Source organism: Babesia bigemina, assembly GCF_000981445.1.
Source record: "Babesia bigemina genome assembly Bbig001, chromosome : IV".
Classification (NCBI taxonomy): Eukaryota; Apicomplexa; class Aconoidasida; order Piroplasmida; family Babesiidae; genus Babesia; species Babesia bigemina.
Genome location: NC_027219.1, coordinates 286,016 through 310,528, shown reverse-complemented (window position 1 = coordinate 310,528; position 24,513 = coordinate 286,016). Strand labels below are relative to the sequence as shown.

Here is a 24,513-nt window from a genome sequence, read left to right as displayed (position 1 = left end):
ATGGGCGTACCCCACCCGCCTTCAGTCGATGTCCATGGCGTCGTCCGAGCGACGCGGCTTCTTGATCGTCTTGCGAACTTGCACAAGCTCCTTCGGTTTCGACACCTTCATGTGTCGTGTAACCCGCTTTGTCTGCGACGACGTAACGCTTAAATACGCAAAAACCCACCTTGCTCTCCATAACGACGTCCTCGCCGTCCATTTCGCGGCGCTCCAGTAGGTCGTTCGGCACCTCGAGGATGTGACTGTGCGTCTCCAGCTCTTTCTCGGCCAGCGTGCGCTTCTTGGCGATTAGAGCGCGGCGTCGCTGCCTCCTCATGAGAATCTTCCGCAGCTCTTCGACGCGCTCGGCTTTCTGGATGGTCTTTATCGCAGTGATGTACATGTTGCGGTCGTAGCGCACCGGCACGTTGCGGCGACGCTCCATCTCCACGGAGTCGTCGGTGACCATCTCTTTGCCTGCGCCAGTTTGTGTAGTTGTTACGACGGTCGACACATCCAGGTCACACAGCGAATGCCATTCTCCACATAAACACGCACACGGTCCGCAACCCTCGCGAGTAACGCGTTTTGCGCCAGTTGGGCAGCCACGGGTCACAAAATTGCCGTAGTATTAAGAATCCTACCTGCCAGCCGACGCGCAGCCTTCGTCCATTTCAGCTTGCGCGGGTTGTGCTTCGCCTTGAAGTGCTTGTGGCACTTGCTGCGGCAGAAGCGGAATATCTTCGAGTCATTGCGGACGAACACGATCCCGTGACCTGGAAGACCATGTGTCGCTGGGAGAAGAACGGAGCTATCACCTACCCGGGTAAATGTTGCTGGAGCATAGCCAGCATTTGTCGATCCTCATTTCGACCGATGCGATAAATCCACGCCGACGTGGATCAGTGATCGAGGCGGCGCCTAGACATCGCCCCAACAAGGCGCGACCGGGCGCGCAGCGACTGGCGCCATTTGCTACACATCCACCCCTAAAGCCGTTTACAAATGGCGGCTCTGCGTGGGTTCTTCGACATTGGCGTCGGAGCCAATCTCAGCGGACGGGTGGTATTCGAATTTTTTGACGATGCCGGGGACTCGATTGCGGAGAACTTCCGGTTGCTATGCCTCGGCAAAGTCGTGGGATCCGTTCTCGGAAAGAGGCGAACGCTCTCATACACCGGTTGTCGCGTATACCGGGTAGTTGCTGGGCAGTATTTCGAATGCGGTGACTTCGAACATAACAACGGTGACGGCGGATCAAGCGCCTTCGGCGGTTACTTCAATGAGGCTCCTAACACGCGCAGGCACTCGCAGGCGGGGCTGCTGTCTATGAAGCGAATCAATAAAGAAGGCTATGGCTCGCAGTTCGTCATCACGCTCGGGCGGGACCCGCGCCTTGACGATCGGCATCACGTCTTCGCCCGAGTCGTCCAGGGAATGGAATTTATCCGAGCGGTTGAAAACGTGCCCCTTGACGCGCGCAATGCACCCAAGGTGGAAGTTGGCATCCTGCGGTGCGGTCTGCTTGAATACACGCCCAGGAAGGTCGGCCAAATGTCGAAGCAGCGAGACCTCGTGAACACACTCATGGAGTCGCTGCGTCCAAACGATTCGGACTCAGATGAGGAAGAACCGGAAGAGCTCCGCTGCCTGTACACCGGGAAGGTCATTCGAAAGCGTTCCATAAGGCCCGATTCGGCGGCGGCGATCGGCAAGCAGTACGTCGCAGAGGCGCTCGGCGGAAAGAGCCTCCACTTCATACCGACGTACGACGCCGACAGCGAGTACCAGTACTACGTCGAGCCGGACGCACCCGCGGAACCTAAGCCTGCCGCTGCTGCGGTGGAGGCGCAGGGTGACACCAGTGAATCGAGCGAATCAGAGGATTCCGCATCTGACGATGATGGTGACGACGAAGACCCGCTGGCGCAGAAGCTGCGCGCACTCAGCAAACGCCTGGATGAGTGCTCCCAGTTGAATCAGGAATCGGTGGAAGTAGAACACAAGCTTGGCGGGGATCCGAAGAAGCTCAACGAGCACTACAAGTCGGTGCTTGGACTACGCGAAGACAACTCCACGGTCAACTTTAATCGCAACCCCAGCCTCAACAAGGCCGCTATCGCAGTGGAGAAACGCCACCAACAGGCTCTGAAGAAGGAGAAGGGCAAGACCTTTGGATGGAACGTCTTCAACCAGGACGCGCTCTACAGGGCGCACAAAAAAAGGTTGGTGATGCGCATGGAAATGTTGTCGGCGCACCGCGGTGCAGTCTAGGTGACAGAATCGAATGTTGTTGCCGTTAGCAAGTGCGGGAATCAACAAAACGTGCCCACGAAGTAGCCTCTGGCTTTCGGTTAGGCGAGTGAGGCGCCTTGGCGCCGATGGAGGCATTTGGCATTGCCATTCATTTTGCTACGTGTCTTAATGTCCCGACTGTATTCTGTATTCACGGATGCTCAGGCTGAACGAAACTGCATTCAACCAGGAGGAGTACGAGCTACAGAAGGCCCAGATGGGCGACAACTTCTACAAGCCCGGAATTACGTCCACAGTGCCAACAGAAGCCGCGAAGCTGACTGTGGTGCGTAACCTTGAGAAGCAGTACAAACAAAGGTGTGTTTGGCTGACGTGTGTGGTCAGATTTGCGCAGGGAAAAGTTCAGTCGACGACGTGCGTTCGACGACGACGCGAAGGACGTGTCGTACATCAACGATCGCAACCGTGTGTACAACATGAAACTAGACAGAGCCTTCAAGACACACACAGCTGAAATAAAACAGAATTTGGAGCGCGGTACGGCGTTGTGAGCCACGCTCCCAATAATAGTGCATCATACAGTCACCGCTGACACACCCTATTCATTGTCATTATCGTTGTTGCAAAGATGGCTGACGGTTCGAGCGCCGCTGAAATATTCGACACCACCACAATTGGTTACACCTACGATGACCTGATTTTGCTTCCAGGTGAGCCGCCTTCTTCATCGCGGCATGCCGTCTGAGCGGCAGCGTCGCGGTACCGTCTTGGCAGCACTAATCACGGTACAGACTACATATCGGGTCCTAACACCAATGTCAACCTCTCGACTAATCTCACACGGAAAATCCGCCTTAGCGCGCCAGTTGTCTCCTCGCCCATGGACACGGTCACCGAGTCCAAGATGGCCGTCGAGATAGCGCTGCAGGGGTAAGTAATCACGAACTCAGTTACTTAGCGGATGTTCTGGTGGTTATACGCAGGAATCTTGTGTGTGCAACTGCGTTGAGTGACTTTTATGCACTCGTGGCGGTCCTTGTTCATACACGTTCGGCAACACTTTATACGGGCGATCATCGGTTGCAGGGGCATTGGAATCATCCACAACAACCTGACTCAGGAGGAATTGATAGAAGAGGTGCGTAAGGTCAAGCGCTTTGAAAATGGGTTCATCGTCGACCCCTATGTATTGACACCGAACCACACCGTCGGCGATTGGATGGCCATAAGGGACAAGTACGGTTTCAAATCGATACCCATTACCACGGACGGAAAACGTGACTCGAAACTGGAGGGTATCGTCACCAGCGGTGATGTGTGCTTCGTCCAGGACAAATCGACCAAAATTTCGGAGGTCATGACACGCGACCCAATCGTGGGAAAGCACCCTCTCACGCTCCAGGAGGCCAACACGATCCTCTGCGACATCAAGAAAGGTATACTCCCCATCGTGAACGACAAGGGCGAGCTTGTGTCCATTGTCAGCCGTAGCGACATCAAGAAGAACCGCAAGTTCCCAATAGCTGCCAAGAACGAGCACATGCAGCTGCTCGTCGGAGTTGCCATTTCCACGAGGTGAGTGATCGCCTACCATCCACACATTTTGCAGGGCTGGTGCGTTGGAGAGAGCAGCCAAGTTGATCGAGGCCGGCGCTGACGTATTGGTTATCGACTCCAGCCAGGGCAACAGCGTCTACCAGATCGACCTAATCAAACAGCTGAAGCAGGCGAACCCGGAAATCCAGGTCATTGGTGGCAATGTGGTAACCGGAAGGCAGGCTAAAAACCTCATCGATGCCGGTGTTGACGGCCTCCGTGTCGGCATGGGTTGTGGCTCCATCTGCTCGACTCAGGGTGTTTGCGGTGTGGGAAGGCCTCAGGCCACGGCGGTATTCTACGTATCACGGTATGCGCGCGAATACGGCCATGGCTGTCCCGTTATTGCGGACGGTGGTATCCGCAGCTCAGGTGACATCATGAAGGCACTGGCACTTGGCGCAAGCTGCTGCATGTTGGGAGGAGCGATCGCCGGCACCATCGAAAGTCCCGGTGATTTCTTCTACCACAACGGAATCCGCGTTAAGCAGTACCGTGGCATGGGCAGCAAGGCGGCGTTCATGAGCGCGCGCCAGAAGACCGGCGACAGGGGTAGCATCCGCCGCTATCACATGGAGGAGGACCAGCCCATGGTCTCCCAGGGGGTCGCGGGGTACACCTCCGACAAAGGTAGCATCAGCACACTCATTCCCACCATGCTGCAAGCTGTCAAGCACGGTATGCAGAACATTGGTTGCTACGACATCAAGTCTCTGCACGAGGGTCTCTACAGCGGCTCCGTGCGGTTCGAGGTTAGGTCGTACAACGCCCTTGTCGAGGGCAATGTCAGCACGAGTCTGATGATGCAGAATCAATCCTGAATTCGTCAGCTCAAATATGTGATGATTACCGTACTAGTGTAGCATACATTTAATTTACCTTTCTAATTAATTCTTTTACTGGTTGTATGCTGTGCGGTGAGTAGCTGTGTACGGCCGTTGCCGATTCTAATCCTTGCTAGTATCTGGCGTGTCGCACGCTACGGGCAAATATTTCCAGATACATGCTGTTGCATTACTCAATGGTGTGTCGTGCAATACTTCTCGGTATCGTACGTCCTGTCTGATTATGGTCATCGCGATTCGTAATGCTCTGTCTTATTAACATCACATAGTTATGGATTCGGAAGAGTTGCATATGGCAATACCGTGCCGTTTCGTTAGTACTGGCTGCCACGCCGTCACGCGGTGACAACTGCAACTTCATCTATTAATAGAATCAGTTTCATTTGTGTTCCTCAAACACCTTGAAATTCCACTATTTTTCAGTAAAAGCCTCGACAATCCCACATCGGCTGCTAATAGTGAACTAAACGATGATTGTATTGTTTCCTTCCGTGCGCAACAATGTCTGGCAAGGCGGTCTAATCGGTTGATGAGAACAAAAACGTCATCAGCCGCTCATTATTATTATTATTATGTTATCTCATATTATAGCTTGCAATGTGGCTACGTGCCTTGGGCCGGTTTTCGATTCTGCGGGGCTAACGCCTCACGCTGAAACCGGTTGCGGGATCCATGTTGTCCTGTTGGCGAACGTGTTCGCCATCACTGCTATTGCTCACTTGACTTGCCGTTTAGCACCATATTACTTGTGATGGCAAGCGGGCGATACAGAGCTCAAAAACGCAAACTGTACATCGATACGCAGTAACACCATTCCCGCATTTTCTCCACGAAATACCAGTATGTAGATTCATGGGAGCTACCGGGACCAAATATTAAGCTGTCCTGTGATGATACAACTATGTGTTAATGCGCCTTGAAGTGAAAAGGCGTTTCGCATTCACGTGACGTGTATCACGGCAGTATTTGCAAAGCGTTATTGATATCTCGTTCGCCCAAGGTGATGTGGAGTAGTGCTCAGCTTTGTTGTTGAACTGTCGGTTGCCACATGGAGTTGGGTATGCAGACATTTCGTTGTATGGAGCTGCATGAACGCAGGTCTAATTGCGTCACGAGCTCGACTCACGAAACGCCCATAGTTGTTTTTGACGCCAGTGCAGTGGATGAAGACCGTATTCACAAAGCTTGCTAACACTGCATTTCAAAAACTTAGAATGTTTCGTGAGTGGTGAAGAGATGCCAACCCACTGGTGCTGCGGGCTCAGAAGCAATGCGTGGCGGCTTATCCAACTATTGCATGCCCTACTCAGTAGAAAGCCCAGAAACCAGCGAGGTTGAAAATGAAGTAAATTGTCTCGTATCTAAAACCGCCCAAAGCACGGCCAACATACGAAGCCGTCATGCCAGTGCGGCGTTGTGGCTCTACGTAACCCAAGGCTTCTATCAACTCCTGCATACGCTTATACGCAATCAAAGACTGAAATCTCGATTTCGGAGCTGAAGAAGCAGATTTCAAAGATAATAAGCTTGCAACTAACATTGGCGCCATTCCCACGAAGATTACTGCGCCGTTTTCCGGATGAGCCGAAAATGACGCATCCCACGTCGCCTGCGGACTGTAAGCAGACTTGTAGTGACTGCGGTTCTTTATTCTTCCCAGGAACTTCGCACAAGCATCCACGACGTAACATAGCTTTTCTGCGATGGTGTCAGCAGTGAGACCCTTGGTTTGTAAGTACTTCTCGTTCTCCGTATCGTCTTCGGAGACAACGGTCGTAGTTAGTATATTGGGTGTTACCAGCAGACGCTGATCCAGGAGGAACAGAATCATGTTTACAAACACATGCTTGTTAAGCTTCTCTTGCTCTAAGAAGTCTATAGAAAAGCGTATGGCTTTATCTAGATTTGACCACTCTGTGGATCTGCCTGACATATGTACGTATAAATCGTAAATCGCCGCGCCCAATGTTGCCAAATTGCGCTCAGCATCGTCTCCCCTCACGGCAATCAACCAGTCAACAGCCTCCTTGAAGTTGCGAGGGACATTGGTCAACGAATTGTATACCACGCGTTGATGGGCCGTTAAATTAGGCGATTTTTTAACCACACAAGTTTCGGGTATGTTTAACGACTGAGCTTGTGAACTGGCATCTTGTGATTGCGGAGGAGCAGAACACAACTGCTGTTGACCGCCACCGGACGGTGAGGTCGCTGTGCCACCATCCGAATGTGGCGTTTTCAACTCGCATGGAACAACGACGTCTTTGTGTAACGCGCCACGCTGCAACAAGTCTACTAACGATTTCATCGTCTCAGCTATCTCCTTCATTTCCCTATTATCCTTCAGCGACGCCATCATTTCCCTCATATCCTTCAGCGTTGCCTTCATTTCGCTAATATCCATCAGCATTCCCTCATTCCCATCCTCGTCGTAATTCCCATCCTCGTAATTCTCATCCTCGTCGTAATTCTCATCCTCGTCGTAATTCTCATCCTCGTTGTGTTTCGCATGACTATTGCAGCCCGTAGAATCACTCACTGCCTGATAGTTTTGTTCATTCTCTGCTGCTGACACTGCCATCTTGCGCGTGACGGATTCAAAAGCAGTGCGGCGGAGAAAAATTAGCAGTGTACCTGAACCTCAAAGTACCGTCTTCAGGTAGAGATACACAACCCGGCTGCTCTCAAGGTACGCTCTCGTAAGCGTGCTTTCAATGCTGGCTGCTCCTTAACGTGCTTGCTAATCACGGTTAACTAAACTATGACTGGTTATGGTGCCAGCATAATCTCCATCAAATTGCAGTCACTTCCACTCAAACTCTGAAAATGTGGATACCCGACATAGACTGGCATTGTGTGCACGCTCGTTGCAACTCTTGCGGGGTAACGAATAAGTGGGTAGCCATGTTTGCGGGGCGCCCCTCAAAGGCTCTGCTAGGGGGTGCAGTTTGAGGTTACGATTTCAAGTCTTACCAAAGGCTTGACCATAAGTGTTTGTGGCTGATGAGTACACCCAGACAAGGTCCAATACTTATAGGGTGACACGTGTACGCCAATTCACCTCATCTAACCACCCACTCACCCGGCGGATGAGCCAACACCCAAATTCGCCAACTGGGTCTCATTCCTCTGTTACCATTGGCCTACGCCGGTGAATGGCAACTAAGTCACTGCAACACTAAATGAACATGTAAAAAGGCATTGTGCAATTTGTGTAATGTTACTGGCTATACCTGGTCTGCGGCCGAATTAATTCTTGTTCCAGAGTGCATACTGTGCGATGTGGCTCTCTGGATTGGGTCGGGTGTTGATATCATCGGGATATCGCATCATACTGTAGGTGTGAGATGCGTGATTTACGCCATCTAGTTGCTGTAGTGGTCACAGACCCCTACATGCAAGGCTGCGGTGTAACGTACTAATCGTATGAGTTGTTCAATCCTGAAACACCCAAACTCTACAATGCGGAAGGGCGAGAAATTGGTTGCAAAATCGACATTCAGATCGCTAAAGAAGCCACTTGCTACTGCCCAACGCCTTACATTCTCGACCCACCTGACTGCTTCAACCAAGTGTTAGTGGAGGGTGAGGTGAAGAACCTAAGCGACATCAGTAAGTCTTTAGTAGCATCACATTCCAATCACTTCGTCACCTTGCTATTCGACAGTGAACTCATTGGACTGGGGGAGACCCTGTGGCAAAGACCGCCATTGGAGTGCCGCTGCGTGACCATCAAGAGCATCGTCCTGTCTACCATCCAGTTTGAAAACTACTACGCCAAGCAATGAGTATCACAGATTTGGTCACTGGTTTGACAATGACACACTTTAATTGTCATATTTCATCTTGGTCGCTGTGTTGGTATGCTGTTTCCAGTGGCAAGATTGCTTGATGGTATGATGTGGTAATTGCGGTGATAAATCTAAGCAACTTGTCCTATTGCAATCAATGACATTTACAAGTAGTGTGATTGTTAATGGACGAGATTGGTATGGTAAAATGTATTTAAGTATCACCAAATAATTGCGCTCCTTCGAGCGCTGTGATGATGTGGCAGGTGGAATATCTCCATTGGCGTATTGGCCCAGGATTTGAAAAACCGGCCACATCCTAAACAAGCAACTACGAATGCCACCTCCTAACTTTAATCGAACGTTACTGAATCTACCAGTGTTGGTGAGGATCAACCATCAGTGCGTGCCCGTGGTAGTCGAATGGTGTAAAGAAAAGGCGGTATGACGTCATTTTTATTTCATCTCCACAGCGTTCCACGTCAGCTACTTTGCGAATATACACTAAATCACTTGGCAATCGAGAAGTTCGATATGCAAGTTCTCACCTTAGTAAGTCAAATTACAAGGGTTGATGGGACGGGTATGATGAACCACTGCAACGCCTTAGTGAAATGTTAAGAACATTTAGAGCAATAAAAAATGAAAAAACGTATTTCATACTGCAAGTTAGTGAAATAAGAGCAATATATGTCATGCCCATAATGTGTTTGACGTTGTTTGCGCTGAGGAGTTCAGAATGCCCTTTTTCGTGCCAACATCGACACAAAAAGGGACTATGTGGTATGCGATTATGTGTAAAATGATATGATTAGCTGGTCATCTGAAGGTGGAAGTGTCGTGAATCATAGCGCAATGCCGCTACCAGGTGAGTTACAGGAATGGGCCCGGTAGCATACCCAGATGTGCTCCATTCTACGTAACCGTAACAATGACAATCAGCTACGTTGCACAAAACTCAACCAGCTGGTATATAACACCCTTCCTGTGTCCAGTCGTTACCTGGATTAGACTAAGATTGCACTGAGAGACCATACTGTTAGGAGTAAAGATTAAGAGATACTACTTCACGCACATACTTAACGAGCGCAATATGGAGATGTAACGTCAAACTGGCAGTGGGATGAGGGGACATAGTAACGTCCGCTGATATGCAAATTAACATACGGTTGAGGGGTTGATACAAAAATACTATGTGGTAGATCGCAGTTCAGCCACCCAGACGTTCACGCCGATGGCGAAGTCCAGATTCGCATTGGCCGTCTGAGACTCTGTGCGGGAGTCTCAAAATTTCCGAATCAGGATTTACATAGCAACGTTGGACCATCGCCAAGTGAACCAGATCACCTATTCGGAACCTAGTTTCGTACGGCCATATATGCACACACCGCCTTACGCGCATACAGAGTTGAACCAAACACAGTCATGCGCTGAATTATGCAGTAATAGTCAGTCTCGTATGGTCGGCATTTTGGGAGGGGGTGATAGCGAATGATTGCATCGCAACGTGCCATCGATATAGGCCAAAAGGCACACTATAGGTCTGATGCTACAACTGACATCAACAAACATGTGATTCAAATGAGCAAGACTGTAAACTGAGCGTTTAAGATCCTGAGTGAACGACTGCGACGTCGACCAACAACAGGCTTCTTTGGATAGCATAGGCTGTAATGCGATAATCGCTACCAATCGTAACATTTGTTTTATATAGTATCATTGTTAAATATTTTCCTATCATATACAGCTTAATATCTGCTACTTTTACCTGAAAACTGTTCACGCCAATGACTCGCGCTTAAAGTTTTGCATGCCACGTTAGTTGCCTAGAGCTGACTGCCATACGGCAGCTTGGTCGTGGTTAAGCCTTCTATAAATTTTTCTGTGTGCAGGCTATTTAGAGGACTTCAATAAGGTACTAGGGGATTAGAAGGCAACGGCACTTGCGTTGTGCTACCCAGCCATTGAAATACAGGTGGTTAAATATCTGACCTGTTTTATGTTATGTCCTGCAAATAGGCGAACAAGCTACACGTTCGTAGAATCCGGCTAATTTAAAGGCTTTTTCAAAATGGTGTACAACTCGCTGACTGAGGCTCCCCGCAACCTCAAGGAGGTTATTGACTGGTTGATGGCGTTGAAGGGAACTGACGGTGAAAAAAGTCTGAAAGCTATAAGTGAAGCACTGCATAACTTTCTTTCTGACAAGCCTGTTGGTTTGACAGAGGTGCCGGCTCTCGAGAATGTTAAACGTATTTCCAAAGAGTTCTTGGAGCAGCCGGAGCTTAAGGACGAGTCGTTCGTAAAATATCTGCTTCGGAGATTCAATAAAGGTGGTGAAGGTACGCCTAGTTCGTCTGGTTCTCCCAAGACTCCAGATTCATCCGAATCTCCCGATTCATCTGAGTCTCCGAAGTCTCCTGATTCACCCGATTCTCCGAAGTCTTCTAAGTCTTCCCCTTCCGCAGCTGAGGCCTTTGGGCACATCGCTCTCAGCGATTATGAGAATATCGTGGAGAGAACGCGCCTTGGCCCTAATGAAATCGCAAAGAACTTAGGTCAAGTGCTGGACAGTTGTGAAAAGTTTTTGGATGATGTGAAAAATCCTGAGCAGTACAAGTCTGCATACAGTGCAGATGCGACGTGGGTCAAATCATGTTCGAAAAAGCCGGAAGCATGTGCAGTGGTGCTCGTCGGTAGTGCGCCTATGTTATACACAGGACTACGTTCTTTGCGCGACATAACCCATGCTCCAACCTGGAAATATCCAAACTCTGATCTACAGACGCGTCTGGCAGCCGTGTTGAAAGCTTTGGGTTACGAAGAGGCGGATCGCCGCGAGGGACTGAGCCGTTCAGGTGTCAGAAAGGCGTTGAGAGGTGTGAAGGCACGCATATTGGAAATAGTATATGACCTTTCTGGATTTTGGGCTTTTTACGGATTCGATGTTATGGGTGCTATAACAGCTGAACAAGCCGCAAAAGCTGCTGAAGCCGACCAAGCCTTTGAGGCTGCAAAAGCTGCGGCAGCGGCCGCAAGAGCTGCTGCTGAAGAAGCTAAGGCTGCTGAGGACGCAGACGACGCTGAGGATGTCAAATCTTCAGATGTCGTGGTTGAAAAACCCGCAGACGATGAAAAATCTGCCAAGCCTGCTGAACCTGCTAAGGCTGCTGAACCTGCTAAGGCTGCTGAACCCGCTAAGGCTGCTGAACCTGCTAAGGCTGCTGAACCTGCTAAGGCTGCTGAACCTGCTAAGGCTGCTGAACCTGCTAAGGCTGCTGAACCCGCTAAGGCTGCTGAACCCGCTAAGGCTGCTGAACCTGCTAAGGCTGCTGAACCTGCTAAACCTGCTGTACCTGCCAAGCCTGCTGAACCTGTTGCAGCCGCCAAAACCGTTGTACCTACAAAATCTGCTGCACCTACAAAAGCAAAGCAGAAGTAAGAGAATATGAGTCTGGATGCCGCTTACTTGGCATCATTTGAACTCTCACGAAATATTTCCAATATCGGCACGTTATCGACAATGTAATGTATACAAATTTCGCTCACCCTGTTGCTGCCGTATGAGTTATCGAGCTGCAGTTCTGTGCTTCTATTTGTGCGCTCAATTGATGCAATGCGATGTATTGTTTCAATGTGGTACTTATTCAACTGCGTCTACGATACGTGCGACAACGCCTGACGTTTATTCATAAGGTTTTACAATTGTAGGTTTGTTCGGGTGTACGAGCAATTGGCGCCGCCCTGGCGTAGTTTCGCATCACAGCTTGACCAAAAATGCCGGACGGCTGTTTGGTATGACGCTAGTGACACCAGGGAATTCAATCACTTGCCAACTTAATCTTTCATCGCAGTTAGTATCCTTGACTTCCATGACACTAATGATCCTTACACTGCCAAAGATGATTATTTATATGTGGATAGATTGTGAAATTATAGGTCTAAGGAATAGTGTAGAGGTCTTGCTTCTTAAAACGCCAGTGAAAGGCAGTTCCCAGTGGCAAATGTGCATTACCCAATATGTACGCTACCGGAGGGTGCATATCGTGCAGCCGATGCCGATGGATACAAGGCGTGACCTATCAATATGTATGTGATGGCGCCAAGGACACGTATTTGCACAGATGTCGGACTATTCAACCTCAAAAACGGCGTAAACAAAGCAAGCTTTCTGGGTTTGATATATGCCATCAGGTATGCCTATTATAGCAATACACAAGTTTGATTGCTTCATTAGACAAATATATCTAATGGAACAATGTATGTTAATCCTCCCACTGCGTGGACAACGATCACCTTACATACCAAGGTAAGGTATTCATTAAGGTACGAAGCGGCTACTATCGTCAACAGATTATCGTTTGTTTATACGGCGTGTCCAAGCGTAGTATATACGTTCATTGCGCCGCTGTACATAACGGGAGCTTAGGTCGTTAAAGACCAAGTGGTGAAGGCACCTTATGGTTCCTGCTTTATGACTTGTTTCCCATTTGAGTTCGCCACGTTCTTGCCATTTACCTTAGCACATCTATGTTTATGGCGCTTTCTTTGCGACACGTCGCTCTGGCGGTTTGGAGGGCGCTTCACGTTCGCCTTCTTCTGTTCGCAGCGCAAGAGATACTCAGGCACCTCCTGGTTGCAACGGCGCATAATGTCTATCACGGGCCCCATTATATTCACGTCGTCCATCGTAAACAAAGTTATCGCACTGCCGCTTGTTTCGCCTCTGCCTGACCTCCCTATCCGGTTGACGTAGTCCTGCGCGGTAAGCGGTATGTCGAAGTTCACCACACTCCCGATACCTCGGAAGTCCAAACCACGTGCCAATATGTTGGTGCAAAGCAAAACCCAAATCTTCGATAGCCGGAACTTATTTATCAGTTCTTCCCGCTCGGCAGGTGCGAGGCGACCGGTCAGGCGATCGACGAGCAAGTTATCGTCCTTCAGCTGACTGTATACACGCCCAACCCGCTCCACGCTTTGCAAAAACACCAGACAAGGCAGGTCCACTCGACCTTCACGAATGAGCTGCCTCAGCGCCGGTACTTTCCCGTTTTCGTTTGTGACGCAAATGAGCTCCTGACGGACGTTCTTACATGCCATTGTGCTCTGGCCCACCGATACATGTACTGCGCTAGGCATAAAGCTCGCAGCAAGATCCAGTACTTGCTGTTGCATTGTGGAGCTGAATAGCATCTTTCTAAGTCCTCTGACCTCTACAAGGGATGCTAGGATGCTGTCGAAGTGGCGTGCGTAGCCGCCGTCAAAAAGCACATCGGCCTCGTCAACCACCAGCAGCTCCAGTTTAGACAATACATCTTTGCGTTTCTTTAGCACTGATAACATCGTTGCGGGAGTGGATATGCAAATTTCTTTGTCCAACTGACTGCATTTCGGGTCTAGTGGAAGGATGCCCACATCGTTATCTCCTGATGGCTTTTCAAATGACTACAAAATACACCTACCGATTAAATATACCAACTCGCGAGTGACCTGATTCACCAACTCGACAGTTGGCACTAAGACGAGGCTTTGTATTGCTTTCTGTTTCTGACACCGTATAGTTTACAAGAAGGCTCCGCTCACCTTGTGCTGCAGAAGGATGGGTATTAGGTAGGCCAGCGTCTTGCCTGAACCCGTAGGCGCTACGGCAAACACATCCTCCCCCTTGAGCGCTAAAGGGATGACCTGCGAACACGTCAATGGTAACCAATACGACTAACGCTGGCTTGGACAGGCGACGGCGAAGAGAGCTTCAAACGACAATGAAGCGAATCTATTAGCCACGTCAAATTATCACTGTTTTCTCTAAGTGTGCGGAGCTCATCGAAGGTGACCAGGCAAGTGGCTCCCTCGACGGCGTCGCCGTGACTGTCTGCGATGGCGAGTTCCTGGTCAAAGCTGACCTTCTCTCTGACACGCTGCGACGACAGCGATTTTCTGACGCCGGAATATGACGCCAATTTGGCGAAAATGTCGCCCATTATAAAAAGTGTTGGACTGCGAGCAGGCCTCGTGGAAGGCCCAAGGGCTGGCACGAAGCCCGTTGTTTCGGCCAGTCTGGGCGTTCGAATCGACCCACCGCACAACTTAAGACGATGTCGAGGATGTGCGCAGCGGTAGAAGACTGAGGTGTAAACATCGGGCAAGATCCAGGTCACTGGGAGAACACGCGCAGGCTTTTGTCCCTGCACGTCGTCAGAATGAAACTTGAGTCGTTGCCGAAAGCCAAATCGGTGAGATATCCGTCGTGTCCCTCCAATGTGCCACTGGAAAGCACATTAGTCTTGTCTACGAGGCTGTAGAGCTCGACCTTTGTGGAGCCTACGGCCAAAGTCAAACCGGAGCGGTCGAACTTGACTACAGAGGGAGACCCGTTGCAATCCACGGAAGCAAAAGCTTCACTTTTGCGCAAATCCCAGAGTGAAAGTCGTCCGTCATCAGAAACTGTGGCCAAATGGTACCCATTTTCGCTGAAATCAAGAGAGTTCAAGCGCGATCCCGATTCGTCGTTCAAGCTGCTGGTAATCTCCTGAGTGCGAAGGTCCCAAATATGTACTGTCCCGTCAATGCCACTACCACACGCCAGCAACCCATCGGGGTGGAACTTGACGCTTGAGCAAACAGAGGGAATGTCTCGGCATACCCTAACCACGCGGCCGGATTCCAGTTCGACCAGGTGCCAGAACCCATCCGAGGAGCAGGCTAGGATGTACTCGCCGCTAGCGTGCAACGACAGACTTGTAATTGGCGCCTTACTGCTCTTCACCACGTGAGTACAGTTGTACTCATGGTCGCCGTCGTCGGCTGCCCGCCACATGCGCACGGTCTTGTCGTCGGACCCCGATACTACGATGTTAGAGTACGGGTGTGAGACCACGGAGTTGACGGCCTTCATGTGGCTAACCAACCTGGAAAGCGTCCTGCCGCTTTCCAGGTCAAAGTAGATCACGTTGCCGTCGGCACCACCAGTGAAGCACGCATGGCGCCCGCCCGTGTAGCCGAACTCATCTAATGCGACGGAAAGAATCCCCGGCGTGGTAGAACTGTGCGTCCTGTAGTCGCCTGTCTGGCGAAACTGTGCGATTTCGTCCGCACGTGTGAAGACGCCCACGTCGCGTTTCTTGCGTTCCGCCATCAACGCCTTGGCGAGTTCCTCAATGCGGCCTACGCTGTCGTCGTCCAGACCCACCTCAATGGCTCCAGCATCGTAGTTGGCGCGATACTCGAGCAGCTGCTGTTCGAGCGTTTCAACTTGCTGGAGAGCACGGTCGCGCTCCTTGATCAGCCGCGCGATCACCCGTGTTGCTGCGTCATGCTCATACAGGCTCTGGCAGAGTTGCTTCCGCACGTCGCTGGTGTACGTGCGCAGATTGTACGTCTCAAGGGCAAGTGCATCCCACTCGCTTTGGAGAAGGGAGAGAAGGCCGGGGATGCTCATGGCCGAGGCCGGCCGCGGCTGCACTGTCTTGTCACCTACACCGTATGTATAGCCAACACATCGAGGGGGCACTATTTACTGAGGAGCACGACTTACATTTAATGGGTATTAAGTCCGCCACGGTTAGCGGCTCGCCGGTGGCTGGGCAGGTAGGATTCTCATCGAGGTGCTTCTCGATTAGACGCCTCTCAAACACGTAACCAGTGCGGCTGAGGCACGGCTCCTCCGGCTGCACGCCGCTGATGGAACATATGAATGCCATCGCTGCGCTACGAGCCTCGCTCAGGCGTCTGCGAAATAACGCAAAGTCCCGAGGGACGCCGCGGAATCCGCGCCCGAGCGTCCCCACAGAGACTGCGTAATATAATGCCTTATCGACCAATGTGTCGCGACGAACGTGTCACATATAACTTATTTTAAATCGAAATTTGCTGCGTAGTTTGCAGACCGCCTTGTTAAGTACCAGGGACGTGCTGTATGCCGCTGTCTGTTGCCGTTGCTTTGTTTCGTTGCGCAAGGCAGTTCTGTGACTGCAATGACGCGTTGAGTGTTAAAATAGGCTCTTGTGGCACGTGTATCAATGTTGTGTGTTGGCTACAGCGGTGGCGACTACGGAAGGCGGGGACATAACCGTTGCTGTGACAGAGCACCCGGGAGACAAGCAGCATACTATGTATGGCGGAAAAGCGCAAAATAAAATTCACTTGACGTAAAACAATTGCTGTACACATTTAAAGTAAGCAACGCGCCGACGCCGCTGGGTGCACCCCTTTGGCAGAGTCGACACCGCGGCGTCGACGTCCAGGCGGACAGCGTCGCGCCGATATAACGGCTAAGTCGTTGCTAACATTTAGTCATTTAACGTGGTTTAGCGCTACCTGTGGCATAGCTGACGAAGCGGGCTGTGATTCGGCGTTTCGACTCCCTCGACGTCGTTGTGTATAACGAAGCCGCAAACCGCTTCACCAACTCCCGGTAGCTCACCGGTGTTTTGCAAGCAACGACAGCTTGATCATTTAACATCGCATCTGCGGCCACCGATAAAATGGCGCAGCATTCTGGCCGCGACGATGTCACTGACAAGGTGGTATTAGACCCAGACGTGTACTGCTCACTCGTTAAGTGCGCTTTCAATGGAGCGTTCCAGCGGAAAACTGAGATGAATGAGCACTCTTTGCTTTTCAAGCAGCTGGTCAACACCCTCGTCGACGCCCCCTCGGAGCCTTCTCAACACAATCCGCCGCAGCCGAAAACCGGAGTCCTAAGTGGGAACCTGAAGGAGTCCATAGACGCAATCAAAGCCGACTTCCTGGATCACTACTCGCTACTGTACAACCTCCAGGAGTATAGCATCAAGGAACGCCTTGAAATTTTAGGCAGACATGCCCCGGTGGAGAACACAGTGGCACATGAGACGACGCGAGCCACCCATACCCCGATAGGTGAGTCCTCACACATAACATTTCGAAATGTTGAAATTCAAAGCCACATTCGATATTGCAGGCGAAACCACGTACGCGCAGCGTGCCGATGCTCCGGAGGAAGCCCTAAAGGAGGAGACCTCGGTATCCCAAGGCGTGCTTTCCATGATAGATGCGCTGAAGCACAAGTTTGAAACCCTCAATAATCGCATAGAAGCATTGGACAACGAGATAGAAGCCGAGGTGGGCGACCCCAACCTCAGGGAGTGGGAGTACTCTAAGGAGTCCATGCACCTCCGCGGCCACCACGACCTCGAAGGCGACGCGGAGCTCTGCAACCATATAAGGAACCTGTACGCCTATCTCAGCCACCAGGCTAAGATAAACGACCAGAAGATCGAAGCCATGAGAAACCGGCTCATCACCCTCCAAGCACATGCCAAGATACTTAGCAAGAGGCAGCCGAACGACACCAGGGTAGCATTCTAACCCTATACATAACCTAGCCACTCTTGAATGCAGTACTCATATTCAAATTTAGCGATGCAAATGAGCCTCTATAGGGTGTACAAAAGCTCCGTTGCTTGGTGGCGGTTCTCCACGCCTTCGCGTACCAGCGGGAACAACGGGACTAAGGCGTCCTGGTTGCCCACGTAGAGGTTATTGTACAGTCGCCAGTAGACTTCGCGCACCTTTGTCGCCGGGTGGAAGAGCCCCTGCAGAATGTAGTGGAATATCACGCTCGGCCCCAGGGCCACCCTGAATCCGTCTATGGCGTCGAAGCAGCTCTGCGTTAGGTGGGGGCTGGTTTCAAAAATGTTGGGCCAGACGTAGTTCAGCAGATGCAGCAGCGCGTCTTCGCAGTTCAAACCCGCAACGCCTAACGCCAGATGCTTGCATGTCCAGGCGGCCGTTTGACGGTGCACCAAGTTGCGGTCCATCAGCGCGTTCTCCAGGAGGGGCGTGATGGCGTAAATGTAATCCTTGGCCATCTCGCCAATGTATTCGAAGAGGAAACACAGCGCCTTCAAGACTCCGGTCTGCACGGTAATCTCGGGCACGCGGTACTCCGTCATCAACGCCGGGAGAACGGAGTACGGTAGGCACGTCTCCGCGACGATGGCAATGGCGATGGTGGTGCACAGCCGCAGCTGTCGCTCTTGCACGCGTAAATGGTTAAGCAGTGTCGCTATAACGTCGTTTGGACCGATTGTGCGCGCAATGTAACCGAAGGTGTTAACGGTCGCACGTCTGATGCTCTTCTTATTGGCCTTCAGAAGCTCGAGCAAGTCAAAACAGATACGATCCCACTCCTTGGGGGAAACAAGGTCTCCTCCGCGGTCTGCAATACGCCCCACGAGCTCAATCACATTCTCCTGCACCTTTTCATGCCGGTTCTTCAAGATGGGAGTGAGGCGTGGCAGCAGATCCTTGATGGGAGGCGACATTGCCGCCGGACCGATGGCAGAGACAATCGCCTTCAGGGCTCCCAATATGCTGCCTAGAACCTCTGGGTACTCCTCACCCAGGTATTCGTATAGGTGCAGCCCCAAGCTGGCAAGCATATCCTGACGGCCACACTGGCGCATGATCGGCGCGATCTTGCAGATCATGTCCGCCGCTTGCTGACGTGTGCGTGGACTCTGGGTACCCAGTCGCCAGCGAATCACACCCACAATCTGTGTCAAATAAGGCAAACTACGATCGCCGAGGTAATGCAGCAGCGTGCCGAAGGATTCCAACAGCACGGTGCAATCATCGGAGGCCTGCTGTTGGAAGGCGTAAATCATACCGTCTATGAGCAGCTCTTCAAGTCTCTGGTCGAGTTCCACCTTTTGGTCGGCGTCGTGGCCTAAAGAGCTGATGAGCACAGCCTCTATACACTGCGCCACCATCACGCGGAAACTTTCCGACGGGTCTTTGAGGTCGTCGACCAAACGGTGTATCACCTCTAGTCCAACTTTGTTGGAAATCTCGACGGTAGTCTCAATGATCAGGTCCAGGTTCTTTTTGTCCATACTGTTACGCACAATCCAGAACGATTTGAAGAACGGGTCCATGAGCTCCTGGCGGATATAATCCGGCTGGATGCCTTCCGTCGAGATGCACTGCCGCACGACCTTGAGCACGATGTGCTTCATCTCCTCGTCCGGCGTGGAAAACTCTTTGACCAGGATGTTCATCACTTCCTTCGTGTAGTAGGACGCGTAATAGGGGTCCATGAGCGGCACGATCATACCGATGGCCTTCAAAAACGCGGCTAACCCCTTGCCCCGGTGCTCAGTAATACCCTTCCACAGAGGACGCAGAACTATGTCGAAGGCCTCAATACCGAACGGAGCGCTCGCTTCAGCCAATGAGGCCAGAGCCAATGCCGTCATTGTGCGCACCTTCAGGACCTCATCCTCGAGGCCCAGCGCGATGATCGAGACCAGCTGCTTGAGGTGCGGCAGGACTCCGCAGCCCACGAGGATGGCAATCTGCTGCACGATTTTGATTCCCGTGTGTCGCGCTTGCCAGCTTTTCTTCGATTGGCAGACGGCCTTGAGGAAGAGGATCAGTGACTGGATGCCAGTGGCATGGGCCACGACTGCGAACGCACGTGCGGTGGTGTTGCGCACGTACTCGTCTGGGTGGTCAATATCTGGACGCATGGTACCTATCATCGTGGCGAGTCCCGCGGCCTTGCTGAGGTTGCTGATGATTTCACGCCCTTCCACACGCGCGTAGTAGTCCTCGTCGATCAGCAAGGGCTCAATGACGACCAAGATCTTGTGGACATACGGGCGAACCTGGTCCTCCAACTTAAAAAGAATGCGATCTATCACCTTCACCATCAGGTGACGTTCCTGGTCCTCCAACGTGGTCTGCATCATCAGCGGCAAGATCTGGTTGAACAGCGGCCCGGGCCCGAACTCCCTGGCCTTCTGCGTCAGCAGGCGCAGAGCCTGGCGACGCAACGGCGGCGCGCCATTTTTAATTTTCAGCAACAGCGCCAAAATGCGTCGTTCGGTGATCTCGTCGGCCGTCAGGTCCTCCTCCGTCTTGTCGTCGAACAACTTGCCGAAGAAGTGCTGGTCTTCAGCCTTGACCTCCACATCCAGTAACAGTGACGGCGTTCCGGGAATGTCGTATGGCTTGCGCAGATTCTCGTCCTTGATGACGAAACTCGGGGACTCCGGGACTTGGTGGCTGTGGTAACTCACGTACTTGCTTGCGATGTATCCCTCCGGCGGCTCAATGATTTCGTAACCCTCGCAAGGAATCAACTCGTCCAGTTCCTCGTCTGTCAGGTAGCGGTTGCGATCGGTGGTGAAGGCGTACTGTTCCGGCTGTAACCCTGCTGGCGTGAAGGGCGTGGCTGCGCCATAACCCCCAAGGCCCATGGGCGTGCCGGTGGGTGTCTGCGCTTCCATCTGCGGCGTTTTGTCCCAACGGGACATGCGCTTCTTGATCTCGGGCCCGGGTGTGGCATCGCCTATCTTCGGCGTCTCTGGGTAGGCGCCCGCCTGAAGCTGCGGTGTTTCCGCGTAGGCCCCGCTCTCCACCAGCGGGGTCTCGGCAAAGGCAGCCGAGTCCTCCTCGTCGAAGCCGGAGCGGCGAGAACGCTTCCCGTCGATGGAACGCGCCTCATCCACGGAAATGCGCTCACGCTCCATGAACTTCTCGATGTCTTTGCGCGTGCGCATGATCTCGGTCTCCTTCATGATATCCGAGTACGTGCGCTCCTCCGGATTGGAGCTTGACGCGAAGGGGTCAAACCTTTCCGGCGAGAGCTTCCGCTCCAGGCGCTGCCGCCTGTAGGAGTCCTCGCGCGCCAGGATAGACTTGTTGTTCTGCAACACCTCGGGCTCCTCGTCCGATCCGCTCGCGTAGTCGTCCTTCCTGTCGGCCGGCGGCCCGTAGCCGCGAGGCGCGCCGCTGGCCGCGTCATCCTCGTCTACCAGCTCCCTGACCTCTGCCCGTGGACGGCTGTAGATTTCGTCCACGTCCTCCGAGGTATCCCTAGCCTTCTTACCTCGGCTCGGAGAACCCATGGCCAACGACTCTACGAACTTCTGATCCCGACACAGCTCTGACCGTATCAATTACGCGCGATGGTCATTATCATTTTGGGCGCCAAGTGTTTTGCAAGAAGCCCGACGGTCCACCGCACGAAGCCTCGCAATATGAGGCTCGACGAGCAGCGTGGCTTATCACTCAGTTAGACGCGATGCAAATCACAACACATTGTAGTATTTCACTGATTTATAAATAGTTGGTGCCTACGGCAGTTCCGTGGGCTCGTCTGACGCCACAGTCACCGAATCACCGAGACGACAAATCCTTCGTCGCCTTTGATGAGTCGCCGTATCACGGCGCTACTATGGCCCATACGAGCGATTCGGGCGTGTATCTTAATGTATATTTTAGTCCATGATGCCAGGCCTTACTAGGTCGAAACAGCGCATCAACGTGAGTGTCACGCTGTTGCTCGATGCAGACGGCAGACACGGCAATGGGCGTATTCAAGCTCTATCTACACAAGTTGACATGGTTTTGTCATACCTTAATTGCAGTATTATTACTCTGGTCGCTCAATGCGAGCATCCCGTATCGAAAACATCAACGTCCAAACCAGGTCGCTGACTGTGTATGACCGACAATCAATGAGGACACAATGACTCAGTGGGTGATTCTGTATACAGAATGCTTATTTTAAGATGCGATATGTTACGGTCAGTCGAAGAAGGAGACGCGCTTCGACTGCAGATGCTCGAAGCGGCCGCGGTACTGGCGGCGCCGGTGACGCTCGTTCGGCAACAGGCACTGCCGTGGTGGGTCGTACCCCTCGCAGTGAAGCGGTGGAATCTTAACCTAAACAGCAGTCAAATTCGTTGTCGCAATTGGCGATGGCGTTTGCTTTCGTCCCGTTCGACTAAGACGTACCTGGCCGCGATCCCAGACCAGGGTGCCCCGCTTAATCGCTCGTATGAACTTCTTACGAATCGGAAGACGGTTGTAGTGTTGCTGTAGAATCGACACCGAATTATTGTGCGTGGCGAAGCCCCGGGAAAAAACCAGCGCGAACATTGCACTCGGGGACAACTGCCAGCCGAAACTCCAGCGGCAGACCGAACCTTCGGGCGCCCGCGAAGTCACTTTAAAGGGTTAGTCACGAGAGCCAAAGAAGGTCGCTTCTCTGCGGTGGCGGGGTCCCTTCAGTGGCCGTACCCGCAGCGCCCTAGTACGCGTGCACGGCGGGCGGAGCCAACGTCTCCGTCAAACCACTCGAACTGATGCGACCCCAGCTAGGACACTACAACGGACGCAGAATAGTTGACGGAGCAATCCACATTCCTGTCTACAACGGTCCTGGCTGCGGCGAGGCACAAACAACCGCAGAAGGCGCGCATAGGTACACACCCGCAAGATGAGTCACCTACTCAATCTGCCAGTGCTGCTCCTCAAGGAGGGCACTGACACCTCTCAGGGACGCGCGCAAATCATCAGCAACATCAACGCCTGCCAGGTCATCGTGGACTGCATTAAATCCACGCTAGGTGAGTCACGTTTACCGAAGACCTCCATAGAGACGCTGGGCGGTCCTTACGGCGGCCATCAGCGCCGTGTAGAGCTTCTTTTTACTTTTTCGTAACTGTTACATCCGATTTTGCCGTTTGCTAACTGTTTACAGGGCCTCGTGGCATGGACAAGCTCATCCACACAGGAAACGACGTCACCATCACCAACGATGGCGCAACTGTCTTGAAGCTTCTTGACGTCGCGCATCCCGCTGCCGCCGTGCTCGTTGACATCGCCAAGTCGCAGGATGACGAGGTCGGGGACGGCACGACTTCAGTCGCCATTCTGGCGGGCGAGCTGCTCACTGAGGCGAAGCAGTTCATCATAGACGGCATCAGCCCGCAGGTCATCATCAAGTACTTCCGCATCTCCTGCGAGCGCGCGCTTGACCACATCGAGAAAATCGCAGTCAACCTCAGCGGCAAGGATGAGAGCGAGAAGCGTTCGCTGCTCGTGAAGTGCGCTGAGACGTCGCTAAACTCCAAGCTCCTCTCCGGGCACAAGACGTTCTTCGCCGAGATCGTGGTCGACGCCGTCATGTTGCTGGACAGCTACCTCGACCAGGACATGATCGGAATCAAGAAGGTCACTGGAGGCAGCTGCAGGGACACCATGCTGGTCAAGGGCGTGGCCTTCAAGAAGACCTTCACCTACGCCGGCGCGGAGCAGCAGCCGAAGAAGTTTATCAACCCCAAGATCCTGCTCATCAACATCGAGCTCGAGCTGAGGGCAGAGAAAGAAAATGCAGAGATTCTCATCAAGGACCCAACGCAGTTCCAGAGCATCATCGACGCCGAGTGGACCATCCTGCACGACAAGCTCAACAAAATCGCCGAGATGGGAGCGAACATCGTGCTGTCCAAGCTCCCCATTGGCGACATTGCCACTCAATTCTTCGCTGATCGCAACATCTTCGCAGCGGGGCGCGTAGAGCCGGCTGACATGATTAGGACCAGCAAAGCCACCGGCGCGTCCATCCAGAACACCGTCAACGGCATATCCACCGATGTGCTCGGCACCTGCGGGTGCTTCGAGGAGAGGCAGATCGGCAACGAGCGCTTCAACATTTTCGAGGACTGCCCGAAGACCACGACTGCCACCATCATCCTCAGGGGCGGTGCGCAGCAGTTCATCGAAGAGAGCGAGCGCTCGCTCAACGACGCCATTTGCATCGTGAGGAGGGCAACCAAGACCCACAGCATCCTCGGCGGCGGCGGCGCTGTCGAAATGGAGCTGTCGAAGATGCTGCTCGCCTACTCGCTCACTGTGGTCGGCAAGCAGCAGCTCGTCATCAACGCGTTCGCCCGTTCTCTGGAGATCATCCCCAAGACTCTGGCCCAAAATGCCGGTTTCAACGCGATTGACGTGTTATCTAAGCTCAGGCGCGAACACGCCGTGAGCAAGGAGGCTGTCAACTGGTCCGGTGTCAACTGCCTCAACGGCGACGTCGTCGATGCGTTCAAGGAGTGCATCTGGGAACCCGCGCTGGTGAAGAAGAACGCCATCTACGCAGCCACCGAGGCCGCGTGCCAGGTGCTGTCCATCGACGAAACCGTTAAGCATGCCAGCCAGACGCCGCCCATACAGTAAACTCGGCTCCGCTGAACCCCCTTTAA

The 24,513-nt window shown here is 52.4% G+C and overlaps 11 protein-coding genes across 11 annotated transcripts; 5 read left to right on the top strand and 6 right to left on the bottom strand.

Moving 5' to 3' along the window:
• Window positions 1–21: 21 nt before the first annotated feature.
• Window positions 22–850, bottom strand: BBBOND_0401300 (60S ribosomal protein L24, putative; the record flags this gene model as incomplete). The annotated part of the gene is made up of 4 exons (XM_012914370.1): window positions 22–132; window positions 170–459; window positions 627–758; window positions 805–850. 4 exons carry the CDS (start codon window positions 848–850, stop codon window positions 22–24), a joined length of 579 nt encoding a protein of 192 aa, XP_012769824.1.
• A 137-nt stretch (window positions 851–987) lies between these two features.
• On the top strand, window positions 988–2,789 carry BBBOND_0401290 (peptidyl-prolyl cis-trans isomerase, putative; the record flags this gene model as incomplete). Its single annotated transcript, XM_012914369.1, has 3 exons — window positions 988–2,207; window positions 2,443–2,595; window positions 2,633–2,789. The coding sequence occupies 3 exons, from the start codon at window positions 988–990 to the stop codon at window positions 2,787–2,789; spliced, it is 1,530 nt and encodes a 509-aa protein (XP_012769823.1).
• A 77-nt stretch (window positions 2,790–2,866) lies between these two features.
• On the top strand, window positions 2,867–4,655 carry BBBOND_0401280 (inosine-5'-monophosphate dehydrogenase, putative; the record flags this gene model as incomplete). The annotated part of the gene is made up of 4 exons (XM_012914368.1): window positions 2,867–2,948; window positions 3,030–3,168; window positions 3,325–3,813; window positions 3,848–4,655. The coding sequence occupies 4 exons, from the start codon at window positions 2,867–2,869 to the stop codon at window positions 4,653–4,655; spliced, it is 1,518 nt and encodes a 505-aa protein (XP_012769822.1).
• Window positions 4,656–5,985: 1,330 nt separating this feature from the next.
• BBBOND_0401270 (hypothetical protein) lies at window positions 5,986–7,260 on the bottom strand (the record flags this gene model as incomplete). The annotated part of the gene is made up of 1 exon (XM_012914367.1): window positions 5,986–7,260. One exon carries the CDS (start codon window positions 7,258–7,260, stop codon window positions 5,986–5,988), a length of 1,275 nt encoding a protein of 424 aa, XP_012769821.1.
• Window positions 7,261–10,541: 3,281 nt separating this feature from the next.
• BBBOND_0401260 (hypothetical protein) lies at window positions 10,542–11,912 on the top strand (the record flags this gene model as incomplete). Its single annotated transcript, XM_012914366.1, has 1 exon — window positions 10,542–11,912. The coding sequence occupies one exon, from the start codon at window positions 10,542–10,544 to the stop codon at window positions 11,910–11,912; it is 1,371 nt and encodes a 456-aa protein (XP_012769820.1).
• Window positions 11,913–12,928: 1,016 nt separating this feature from the next.
• On the bottom strand, window positions 12,929–14,454 carry BBBOND_0401250 (DEAD box RNA helicase, putative; the record flags this gene model as incomplete). Its single annotated transcript, XM_012914365.1, has 4 exons — window positions 12,929–13,899; window positions 13,936–14,020; window positions 14,057–14,158; window positions 14,194–14,454. The coding sequence occupies 4 exons, from the start codon at window positions 14,452–14,454 to the stop codon at window positions 12,929–12,931; spliced, it is 1,419 nt and encodes a 472-aa protein (XP_012769819.1).
• Window positions 14,455–14,627: 173 nt separating this feature from the next.
• BBBOND_0401240 (WD domain, G-beta repeat containing protein, putative) lies at window positions 14,628–16,173 on the bottom strand (the record flags this gene model as incomplete). Its single annotated transcript, XM_012914364.1, has 2 exons — window positions 14,628–15,946; window positions 16,008–16,173. 2 exons carry the CDS (start codon window positions 16,171–16,173, stop codon window positions 14,628–14,630), a joined length of 1,485 nt encoding a protein of 494 aa, XP_012769818.1.
• Window positions 16,174–16,956: 783 nt separating this feature from the next.
• BBBOND_0401230 (hypothetical protein, conserved) lies at window positions 16,957–17,821 on the top strand (the record flags this gene model as incomplete). The annotated part of the gene is made up of 2 exons (XM_012914363.1): window positions 16,957–17,353; window positions 17,415–17,821. 2 exons carry the CDS (start codon window positions 16,957–16,959, stop codon window positions 17,819–17,821), a joined length of 804 nt encoding a protein of 267 aa, XP_012769817.1.
• A 68-nt stretch (window positions 17,822–17,889) lies between these two features.
• On the bottom strand, window positions 17,890–21,369 carry BBBOND_0401220 (splicing factor, putative; the record flags this gene model as incomplete). The annotated part of the gene is made up of 1 exon (XM_012914362.1): window positions 17,890–21,369. One exon carries the CDS (start codon window positions 21,367–21,369, stop codon window positions 17,890–17,892), a length of 3,480 nt encoding a protein of 1,159 aa, XP_012769816.1.
• A 682-nt stretch (window positions 21,370–22,051) lies between these two features.
• Window positions 22,052–22,405, bottom strand: BBBOND_0401210 (hypothetical protein, conserved; the record flags this gene model as incomplete). The annotated part of the gene is made up of 2 exons (XM_012914361.1): window positions 22,052–22,189; window positions 22,262–22,405. The coding sequence occupies 2 exons, from the start codon at window positions 22,403–22,405 to the stop codon at window positions 22,052–22,054; spliced, it is 282 nt and encodes a 93-aa protein (XP_012769815.1).
• Window positions 22,406–22,745: 340 nt separating this feature from the next.
• BBBOND_0401200 (T-complex protein 1 eta subunit, putative) lies at window positions 22,746–24,487 on the top strand (the record flags this gene model as incomplete). Its single annotated transcript, XM_012914360.1, has 2 exons — window positions 22,746–22,875; window positions 23,010–24,487. The coding sequence occupies 2 exons, from the start codon at window positions 22,746–22,748 to the stop codon at window positions 24,485–24,487; spliced, it is 1,608 nt and encodes a 535-aa protein (XP_012769814.1).
• Window positions 24,488–24,513: the final 26 nt, after the last annotated feature.